General features: G+C 44.0%; 1 protein-coding gene across 1 annotated transcript in view; it reads right to left on the minus strand.

Moving 5' to 3' along the window:
* The window catches only part of LOC116812746 (zinc finger protein 717-like), a 53,155-nt gene extending 47,365 nt beyond the window's left edge, over positions 1-5,790 (minus strand). The window contains 2 exon segments of the mRNA XM_032758533.2: positions 3,231-3,289; positions 5,740-5,790. Coding sequence (XP_032614424.1) covers positions 3,231-3,287 — 57 coding nt within the window. The 5' untranslated portion in view covers positions 3,288-3,289; positions 5,740-5,790.
* Between the last annotated feature and the right edge of the window lie 6,191 nt (positions 5,791-11,981).

Raw genomic sequence — 11,981 nt, forward strand, 5'->3', positions numbered from 1 at the left:
ATGGGAGTGACGTGCTAAAACCGGAACCCGAAACAATGGGAGTGACGGGCTAAACCAGAACCCGAAACAATGGGAGTGACGTGCTAAACCAGAACCCGAAACAATGGGAGTGATGTGCTAAACCGTAACCCAAAACAATGGGGGTGACGTGCTAAACTGGAAACCCAAAACAATGATAACTAAGAGTGGTGCTAAGGCCCTATGTTTTGGTCACACTCTCAGCCAAGTGAGAACTTGACTAAAAAGGAGGAATTTTTTTTTTTTTTTTGAGACAAGAGTCTCACTCTGTCCCCCAGACTGGAGTGCAGTGGCACGATCTCAGCTCACTGCAACCTCTGCCTCCCAGGTTCACACCATTCTCCTGCCTCAGCCTCCCAAGTAGCTGGGACTACAGGCGTCCGCCACCACGCCTGGCTAAATTTTGTATTTTTAGTAGAGATGCATTAGCCAGGATGGTCTCAATCTCCTGACCTTGTGATCCGCCCACCTCGGCCTCCCAAAGTGCTGAGATTACAGGCATGAGCCACTGCGCCCAGCCAAAAGGAGGAATTTTTTAAGCAAAATTATGGGAGGCCATTGTTTTGAACTAAGCTCATGCAATAGGTCCCAACAGACCAAACCAAACCAAAATGGAGTCACTCATGCTAAATGTAACATAATCAAACTAAGACTTTAAGGAAACACATAAATCCTAGAACAAACCAGGTTTTGTTTTTCTCCTGTAAACAGGACGTTCCAGCATAAGAAGGTACCTTCTACTCAAGTCCTTGTTCCACCTTTTCAAAACTCACTGGTCTATTTCCCAGTGGGTTTCTAAACCAAGTAAGTACATTTGCAATGGTAATAGTGACACCAGTGACTAAAGTTTTGGCCAATCTCTCAAAATTGAGAAAATAACCAAAGGGAAGGAATTCTTAAAGTGAACTAAGTATGGCCTGAGAAGGACTCCATAATTCTATATATGAGTCCTTGTGGATGAACTGCAACCTATCTTAATAAGTAGACAAGGCCGGGCGCAGTGGCTCACGCTTGTAATCCCAGCACTTTGGGAGGCCGAGGCGGGCGGATCACGAGGTCAGGAGATCGAGACCATGGTGAAACCCCGTCTCTACTAAAAATACAAAAAAAAAAAATTAGCCGGGCGTGGTGGCGGGCACCTGTTGTCCCAGCTACTCGGAGAGGCTGAGGCAGGAGAATGGCGTGAACCCGGGAGGCGGAGCTTGCAGTGAGCCGAGATCGTGCCATTGCACTCCAGCCTGGATGACAGAGCCAGACTCCGTCTCAAAAAAAAAAAAATAGGTAGACAAGAATGAAAACCTAACTTGGGAGTATGTACCTGGAACTACAGCTGTGTCTTGGCCAATCCCAATGGCCAAACTTCAACCACTCAGGCACTGCCAAGTGTTCAAACTGTGTTCAAACAAGGCAAACGCTGAGTTGTTTCTGTACCTCACTTCCGATTTCAGTATGCCACTTCCCTTTTGTCTATAAATCTTCTTACGCCATATGACTGCGCTGGAGTCTCTGTGAATCTGCTGTGATTCTGGGGACTGTGGGATTCGTGAATCGTTTATTGCTCAATTAAACTCCTTTAAAGTTTTTCTTTTAACAGAACTAACATAGAAGAATTTCCAGATCATGAACAGACGTTTTGTAATACCCAACCTTGTATTAACATTAATAGACTCTTCCTTAGATACCTAACCTTGTTTTTAATATGAATAGACTCTCCCTTAGCTGAGAAAACCGGACAAACTCCATTTGCCTCCTTCATTTACAAGACATCAAGGGCTCCTTACCCACCCCCTTTCCTCAAGGACTTTAACTTGTGCAAGCTGACTTTCAACACATCAAAGAGTGCAATTAACTGATACAGTGCTGAGGCAAGCAATGTCCGCAGTTCCCAGCAATTTACTCGGAGATAGTACCACAAAGCCCCCACATTTGTCCAGCGGATAACGCCCAGAGCCCCCTCACCTATCACTTTGTGATGAATTTAAAGCCCCAGCACCTGGAACAGTTTGTTTTCCTGTAACCATCTGTCTTTTTAACTTTTTTGTCTGTTTTTTCTTCTGTAAAGTTGCTGCAGCTAGAATCCCCCCTCCCCTCTCTAAATCAAAGTATAAAAGAAAATCTAGCCCCTTCTTCAGGGCCGAGAGAATTTCGTGCGTTAGCTGTCTCTCAGTCACCGGCTAATAAAGGACTCCTGAATTTGTCTCAAAGTGTGGTGTTTCTCTCTAACTCGCTCGGGTATGACAGTTTCAACTACGGTAGAAGACTCGAGTAAGGCAAATACAGCTGCCCTAAATTTGACTATTATTTAGATCAATGGTGAGTTTAGAAGAAATAAGTTAAGACTACACAGAGTGGGCTAAAGTGCAAATAAACACTGGAAATATTTCCCAGAAAATATAACTTTGAACAGGCTTCTGCACACCCTGCACGTAAAGATAAACTAAGAAAAAGGTGTGGAGAGTTACTTAAGGACCTGTGGTTAACTCAGTCCTCAAGATGTTCCGGGTTTCATCCATGCATCAAGGAGGACCTCCCAAAAGCTGTTTGAGCAAGGAGCATACCTTACGATGTAAGCTGTGCTTTAGCGGAAGATGACCGTTTCCACTGCGCAACATGCCGTGCTTTAGCAGATGATGACCGTTTCCACTGTACAACACGCCGTGCTTTAGCAGAAGATGACCGTTTCCACTGCACAACACGCTGTGCTTTAGCGGCAGGTGACCATTTCCACTGCACAACACGCCGTGCTTTAGCGGCAGATGACCATTTCCACTGCACAACACGCCGTGCTTTAGTGGAAGATGACCGTTTCCAATGAACAACACTACAAGTGTTTACTGCCAGGCAGGTGTGAAATATGTTCCAGCACATGATCTATGTCACCAATGAAGGTGGTGGTTCAGACTTGCACGCAAGCTTTCCTGTCCCACAAGAACACAGCATGCTCTTTTCTCGGGTTCCATTCCAATCACGTAACAAACATGACTGCCTTTTTTGTCGCAGCATCAGAAAGATCAAAGGAAAATTTGCACTCAACTTAGACAACTCTAAGCTCTTATAACCTGCCTATATCTACAGGTCAGCTTTATCTTATTTATGTATATTTCCTTCAAGCTGAGTTTCACTTATTTCTACTTTTCCTTTTTAATTCACAGACACCCATAAACTCAGAAAATACAGTGTAAAACAAAGTGAAGAACAAATAAACAACTCACCAGAGATTTATTCGTTTCTTGTTGCTCTTGGAAACACCTAGAGGACACTGGAAACATAGCTGGGAGAGAAGGCAAATGACATGGATTAAGGAGAGAACTGGTGTGGTGTGGTCCCAGATTCTTCTGCCCAACACTCTAGACACATTACCTGGAAAAGCCCTCCTCCCTCCTGAAAAAGAAAAACTTCCCCGTGGGAGAGGAGTCCTTCACGCCTCATTAGGGGCAGCAAAGACTCAAGATAAGATACATCTACAAGTACATTAATTGGTAGACATCAGATGCACAATTTATTTTTGAATAAAAATATATATATTACCTACTAATTTAGCAACAATATTACCTAAAGATATAATCTAATAATTTAATACAAAGAAACATTATAAGTTCACTAAAATAAATGTTATAGAAATATACTGGGCTGTACTAACTGTTTTCCTATTAATATATGGATTCCACAAATAAATTCATATGAGTGTTCCCATGACAGTACATCTTGCTTTTCTATACCTGAACATCATGGAAAGTGCATCTTGCAACCCAGCAATTTTGGCCTACAATTACGTTTTTTAAAATGTACATGATATGTTATTTCCTGCAGTACACCATTCTACTCATGTTTCCCAATAACACCTTTCCCTGTATCCAAGCCCTCATATTACGCCCTGACAATAAATTGGGCTTTTCCATCTGACTTGTCCAGTGAATGGACAATGGAAAATGTGATGCAAATATCCATTGGTTCTTGCCTTTTTGGACACAGTCATATTGTGAAGAGGTCTGGAGCTACCCTGTCGGAGACACAGGGCCTAGCCAGGAGTCACCACAAACCGCCAGGTTGTGAAGGAAACTATCTTCAACCAACCAGGCTCAGTCAAGGCACCAGGTGACCAAGGCCTCTTTTGTGATCCAGGCAACACAAATATATCAACTACCCAGCTGAACCCACCACACGAAAATGCAGATCCACAGAACTTCGAACAAATAAAATGGTGGTTTTTTATAAGCCAGTAAGGTTTAATTAGTTCCTTAAACAGCAAGTATTAACTGTTACACCTAAGCGAACAGAATTCAGTATGTTTTTAACAAAATTACGTAGGGGGAGAAAGTCTTAAATTACAAACCAAATACAATCAATAGAACTTCACAATCTAATGCTAAATTTGGTGAGGGACTAGGTTTAAGGTATCTCAGACGCTGGAAACAATGGGCTAAGGTTGAAAGAATGGGACTGTGTTTGGAGAGTATTTTAATTTTCTCAGGTATGACAGGTCACTCCTGCACCCCAGACCACACTTTCAGGCCCCTTCAAATAAGGAAGATTTCCTAGGTCCTTGCCTGTTCTTCTCAGCCGAATTCACCTCAACCTTCTGAAAGTTCGTCCAAACCTTCCACTATCACCTAGTCTTTGCAAATCTCGTGCATTCTAGGCAGTAGAATTAATATTTCCTGAGCGAGGAAAACTGGGATCTTCACCTGTGACCCTTTTTTTCCTCCTCTGAAGCACCAGTGAGAGGTTAGACCAGAGGGCTGTTCTTTCCAGTGTGCTTCTTATTCATAGGGAACCCTCCCCTTCAAACTTTATAACACACGGTTAAGACTGAAGTACCCTTGGCCGGGCGCGATGGCTCACGCTTGTAATCCCAGCACTTTGTTTGGGAGGCCGAGGCGGGCGGATCACGAGGTCAGGAGATCGAGACCACGGTGAAACCCCGTCTCTACCAAAAATACAAAAAAATTAGCCGGGCGTGGTGGCGGGCGCCTGTAGTCCCAGCTACTCGGAGAGGCTGAGGCAGGAGAATGGCGTGAACCCGGGAGGCGGAGCTTGCAGTGAGCCGAGATCACGCCACTGCACTCCAGCCTGGGCGACAGAGCGAGACTCCGTCTCAAAAAAAAAAAAAAAAAAAGACTGAAGTACCCTTAAGGCTGAAGACCATCATCCAGTACCCTACCTCCCTCGCGGAATCAGTGAGTTCTTCCCTGGAAACTAGGTCTCGTATAAACTTCTGTAAACGCAACCCAGGAGGACTAGGCAGGTCACACAGTGAAGGAGGGAACCAGAAACTTCACTTGCTAAAGAGACACCGGGAAACCCAACTAATACAAACGCCCAGTTTAAGACTCGAGGAGCACGCGTTTCGCACTACTCCTCTGGGAATGGGGAACGTCTCCCGAGAACTGTGTGTTAGCACCGGGACAGATGGGCAAATTGAGCGTCATGGGGGTTGGTAACCGGGTCCCTCAGCGGCAGGGCAGGAGCGTAGCCTGCTGACTCCGGGCCCAGGGCCACCGGCCTCGCCTACCCGCTCCTGCGCCTCTAGAACCCGCGCTTCAGTGCCGGGACCCCACGCCTGTCCTCCCAGCCCCCGCCAGGGTCCGCGGCCCGCACCTGCACGTCAGGCCCCGCCCGCCCGCGATGCGCCCACGCTTCTGCTCCCACCAACTGGGGAACACTGGTCCGGCCCCCGGGATCCCCTGAGGCCCACGGGTTCCTCTTCGCCCTCGCACGCACCCGCAGGGACACAGAACAGGTCTCAGGCCTGCCCAGCTGCAGGAGTGCCTCTGTGTTCCGCACTTCCGGAGGAAAATGGCGGAGTAGGCGGGGCGGCGCATGCGCAGAGAGAAAAGCTGGTTCCCAAGGTCCTTGATGGTAACATCGTTGGAAGGTGACACTACATTTCCCATGAGGGTCTGCGGTCCCCTGTTAGGAACGCACGCCGGACATTCTATTTTGCCCAGCAGTGAGTCCGGTTACCCGGAGACCCGGACTTATTGGATCAGGACTGGTCCCTACCCACGTGACACAGATGTGGCATTCTGGTTCTTTATTAAATCCTGGTTTCACAACCTGGGACATTGTGAAAATAATAGAGAAATTCCAATAGAGGCCAATTGGTCTATGCTATTAATGAGTAACTTTTTTTTTTTTTTTTGAGACGGAGTCTCGCTCTGTCGCCCAGGCTGGAGTGCAGTGGCACGATCTCGGCTCACTGCAACCTCCGCCTCCCAAGTTCAAGTGATTCTCTTGCCTCAGCCTCCTGAGTAGCTGGGATTACAGGCGCGCTCCACCACACCCGCTGAATTTTTGTACTTTTAGTAGAGACGGGGTTTAACCAAGTTGGTCAGGCTGGTCTCGAACTCCTGACCTCGTGATCCGCCTTCCTTTACCTCCCAAAGTGCTGGGATTACAGGCGTGAGCCACAGCGCCCAGCCCTCAAGTCTATTTTTTACAGATGCATTCGAAAGCATGAAAAAAATCATGTCTCTATTTTACTTTAAATTTTTAAAAACACAACTAATGAATACAGTAATTCTCTTCCAATCCATTATCTTTTCTCTCACTAAACTAATTTGTGAGTCTTCAATAGATTATATTACACAGTTAGAAAAAATGCTCTAGTATATATAATAGGATAAAATAACAGGGCATAAGACAGGGTCATAATCTTTGTGACAACTTACACTTCCAGTGTCTGATAAATATTTTCCCATAAACTCCCACGTTTCATCCATCCATCAATCAAATCTACCTATCTTTATTTATTTATTGTGAGAAAGACCAGAACTTTGCCTTTCTGTCCCTGATTTCTGCCACAAACTACTCAAGAAGTTCTGCCTAGGGGTTTCTCAGAGCTCCGGCTACTACCGAGGTTCCTAACAGGGAAACGCCTGCTTGAATGCTCAGGGTTGATGTGGGAGTGCGTGTGAAACGGGGGTGGGGTGAAAGGGCAGTGAAGTTTGTAGGTGGGCAGATGGGGGTGTGAAGGGCTTTCAGGTAAGAGGCACGCAGGAAACTGGGAGAGGCAGCGAAAGCACCTCATGCCTCAGATCACGAGAAGATGCTCCCACCAGCGCCGTGACAGTTTGCCAACGCCATGGCAGCACGGGAAGTCCCCACACCTTGCCATGGAAACAGCTGGAAGTTAGTGCCCATTTCTAGCTATTTCTGAATAACCCTCCCCTTAATTAGCATTCCATTAAAAGTGAATTATAAAAATGACTGCAAGCCACCCCAGGCTGCTACTCTGGGAGCACAACCCACGAAGGGCTCCCTGCCCTGCAGGAGCGGACGCAGGGCTGTAACAGTGCCAATGCCTCCATAGAGCTGCTTTCTTCCACCACAGGCTTGCTTTTGAATTCATCTTCCTCAGCGACGCCAAGAACCTGCCCTTCCTCAGTGTGACTCTTGCCTAAAATCTATCCCTGGTTTTCTCTTTTCCTAAGCGTGCCCTGACTTATTCTTTCATCTTCTCTGATCTTGCAATTGCTCCTCAGTGACTCTACTCTGCAGATCCAGAAAACTCAGCCTTAATCTTCCCAGAGCCCTGTTGTCTCCAATATTGGAACCTCTAGCCTTGCTTTCTCAGACGCCTAGTTTACAGGCCTCTCTCGAACACCTATTGGTATGGTATCTGGGGATCCTTTAAATACACGATGATTGGCAGGGGTTACATAGCGGAAATCAGTGCCTGACAATTCGCCTTCCAGGATATGGACTGTCATTCCATCTCTTTGTGGGCCTCAGTCTCTTTTCCATAAAAGTAGAGATTGTAATACTCATTTGAATTGCAGATACCTCACCCCGAACCCACCTAATACAAGGTAAAAGCCAAAAATACCACCCCTCTCCTCATCCCATGAAGGTAAAGTCCTCAGAGCCAAGGAGAGAAGGCTCAGAGAAGGTACCTGGGTGTTTCCAACACTAACCACATATTGTAGTTTTTAGTGTTCAAGTTTAAGCTTCTTATGTTAAAGTTACCCCAGCTTTAATTTTATTGTAACAAGATTTATTTTTGTAATTCCATTTTTGGATTCTTGATTTCTTGGTAAAGAAATACAATTATTTTTTATACCAATCTTGTATAGTGTTACATTCCTAAATTTGTTCATGAGTCCTAATATTTTTTAGTAAATTTCTTATGATTTTCTAAATGCAAGATCATGTCATCTGTACATAAAGATAACTGTACTTCTTCCTTTCCAATCTAGATGCCGTTTATTTATCTATGTTGCCAAGTTGTCCCAGCTACCACTGTTATCAAGTAAAAGGGTCTCACTGCCCAAAGCACTAGAAGCCAGTACCATGACACTGAGTTTTTGAGAAAAAAAAAACTTTAAAGTCAAACCAAAACCTATGGGATACAGGCCGGGTGCAGTGGCTCCCGCCTGTAATCCCAGCACTTTGGGAGGCTGAGGCGGGCGGATCACGAGGTCAGGAGATCGAGACCATCCTGGCTAACACGGTGAAACCCCATCTCTACTAAAAATACAAAAAACAAAAATTAGCTGAGTGTGGTGGCAGGCGCCTGTAGTCCCAGCTACTTGGGAGTCTGTGTTTTGCTTGATTTCAGTTAGAAATTGTCATTCAGCTTTTTAGAGTCCTGGAAGATTTTCCTAGTCCAATGATATGATCCCCAAAGTTATCAGAAACCACATTTAGGAGAACTTGTCAGAGTCCTTTCCATTAAAAGTAATTTAGATGATAGCAGATTGTAAAAGCTTTTTCTTTTTTTCTTCTTCTTCTTTTTGAGACATGGTCTGGCTCTGTCACTCAGGATGGAGTGCAGTGGCATGATCTTGGCTCACCACAATCTCTCCCTCCTAAACTCAAGCCATCCTCCTACCTCAGCCTCCCAAGTAGCTGGGACCATAGGCATGCACCATGCCTGGCTAATTTTTGTATTTTTGTAGAGACAGGGTTTTACCATGTTGCCCAGGCTGCTCTCAAACTTCTGAGTTCAAGCAATTCACCCACCTCAGCCTTGCAAAGTGCTGGGATTTTTACAAGTATGAGCCACCGTGCCCTGCACCACGTCCAGCACCGCACCCTGCACCAGGCCCAGCACCGCGCCCTGCACCAGGCCCAGCACCGCGCCCTGCACCGCGCCCAGCACCACGCCCAGCAGCGCGCCCTGCATGGCATCCAGCACCGCGCCTGGCCTGTAAAGGTTTTAGAGAAGAACTTTAAACAATCACCATAGATGACAAAAACTTAGAATAGCCTTTGGTTAAAATCCAGTGAAAGTTCTCAACTGGCAAGAAAATTTAGTTATTTCTATTATATGTAGCATTTTAAGATAACAGCCAGAATCATGACTGACAGCAACACATCAGATCCATCAGACTTCCACAAATTTTATATAATCTTTAGAATATTTATATTAATAATATGTCTATACACATACAACTTTAGAAAAGATTTAACATCATCAAAATTATGACTGATACCATATTAGATTTTTATAAATTTATATAATGTTTAAAACATTTATATTAATAACATATCTATAAATGTAACCAAAAGAAGATTTAGGCCGCGCACAGTGGCTCACGCCTGTAATCCCAGCCCTTTGGGAGGCCACGCTGGACAGATCACCTGAGGTCAGGAGTTCGACACCAGCCTGGCCAACATGGCGAAACCTTGTCTCTACTAAAAATACAAAATTAGCCGGGCATGGTGGCACGTGTCTGTAGTCCCAGCTACTTGGGAAGTTGAGGCAGGAGAATCCCTTGAACCTTGGGGCAGAGGTTGCAGTGAATTGAGATCACGCCACTGCACTCCAGCTTGGGTGACAAAGCAAGATTCTGTCTCAGAGAAGAAAAAAAAAGAAGAAGATTTAGTGTTACTTGATTTTTGGCAATGCTTCCCATACAATGTTATCAACTAAGTTTTAGCAAAGATGTCAAAAAATTAAAAACATTTGACCAAAACAGAATGACAGTTTTTTTTATTTTATTATTTTTTTGAGACAGGGTCTCACCCTGTTACCCAGGCTGGAGTGCAGTGGTGCAAACATGGCTCACTGCAGCCTCAACCTCCCGGGCTTAGGTGATCCTCCACCTTAACCTCCCAAGTAGCCAGGACTATGGGCACTTGCCACCACACCTAGCTAGCTTTTGTATTTTTAGTAGAGATAGGGTTTTGCCATTTTGCCCAGGCTGGACTTGAACTCCTGGGCTCAAGTGATCCACTCACCTTGGCCTCCCAAAGTGCTGGAATTACAGGCATGAGCCGCTGCACACAGCCACATGTCATTTTTAAATAACAGTCATTCATTTAATTAGCATGACAACCAAAAGACATCAAAAGCAACATAGAAGGTTACATGGATGTGAAAACTGAAAACCCTCAATTTTCCAAAGTAATTAAAAAAAAAACAAAGGCAACACATGGATCATCTTGATAAAACCTAAAATCTTTATTACAGGCCAGTCATTTAAAAGGTAAAAGCTCCTGTGGCATAATTGTGTCTTCTTATGGGAAGCTAATTTAAATCACTTGGAAGTCAAACCTGATGACAAGGGGACTTGGATTTAATTAGACATAGAAAGAGTGTGTCCAGGGTCATGAGTGAGCATAATATTACAGAGGTATGTAAACAGGAAAATCAGAGCATAGAGCAGTGGGGATCCATAGCTCACAGTGATAGCATGGAAATTTTCTGGTTACATGAAGTAATTCAGACATATTTAAAAGCCAAGAGTACAAAATTAGACCTGATGAAAAAGCTGAAGGAGTTATCATCCCAGCCAAGCAGAAAAGCCAAGCCTTCTATTCCTTGTAAAGAAGGAACAGAAGACAATATGTGATCTGTGAGTGATGTGTAACACAAAAGTACAGGAAAAGTTGAACTTCTGATATATAAATCTGAAAAGTTTTTTATAGTAACAGATTTCAGGATTAAAAGTCAATATTTATTACCTCATTAAGAGCAAATAAATACTTTAAGAAAACCTTGTTGTTTTAACCAAAATTTTCAGTTTTGTATCACTATGCTTTTAATATTACAGCTAATTTAAATAAACTTTATAAACAATCTATCTGATCTCAATCAGTTTTGACCTCGAGGTAAGATTTACATAAACTTTTAATCACCTTGTATAATTTTTTCCATCTTTCCCAAGTTTTTATACACATTTACTTTTATCTATCTTTTTTATTCCTTAAATTTAAAATAATCCTTAAAAACCTCTAAGTGAATTTACTTTCTCTGAAACAAAAACCGGTATACGTTTTGCATACAGAATTATTTCTCTTGTATCTAGTAGTCTTAATCACATATATCTACCACAATATTAATACTTAGTAACCCTTATTTTAATAAAAAACCTAGGAAGCAAGAAATCTTCAATTGTCTTATAGCAGTATCTTACAGATGAGAATAATTTCATAATTTAGAAATATGTGTTCCTAAAGCATATTTTTTTTTTAAGACGGAGTTTCGCTCTTGTTGCCCAGGCTGGAGTGCAATGGCGCAATCTCGGCTCACTGCAACCTCCGCCCCCCAGGTTCAAGCAATTCTCCTGCCTCAGCCTCCCGAGTAGCTGGGATTACAAGTGCCCACCACCACACCTGGCTAATTTTTTGTATTTTTTAGTAGAGACGGGGTTTCACCATGTTGGTCAGGCTGGTCTCGAGCTCCTGACCTCGGGCGATCCACCTGCCTCGGCCTCCCAAAATGCTGGGATTACAGGCGTGAGCCACCACGCCTGGGCTAAAACATAAGTTTTTAAATTGGAAATAACCCAGATATTTAATGAGTATCTATTATTTAATTTAACATAACTAAAACTTCAAAAATAGGCTGGGCATGGTGGCTCACACCTGTAATCCCAACACTTTAGGAGGCCAAGGCAGGAGTATCATGAGACCAGCCTGAGCAAAATAGTGAGATGCTGACTCTACAAAAAAAAATAAAAATTAGCTGAGCATGGTGGTGCATGCCTGTAATTACAGCTACTTGGGAGGCTGAG

Source organism: Hylobates moloch, unplaced genomic scaffold (assembly GCF_009828535.3).
Source record: "Hylobates moloch isolate HMO894 unplaced genomic scaffold, HMol_V3 SCAFFOLD_9, whole genome shotgun sequence".
Lineage (NCBI taxonomy): Eukaryota > Metazoa > Chordata > Mammalia > Primates > Hylobatidae > Hylobates > Hylobates moloch.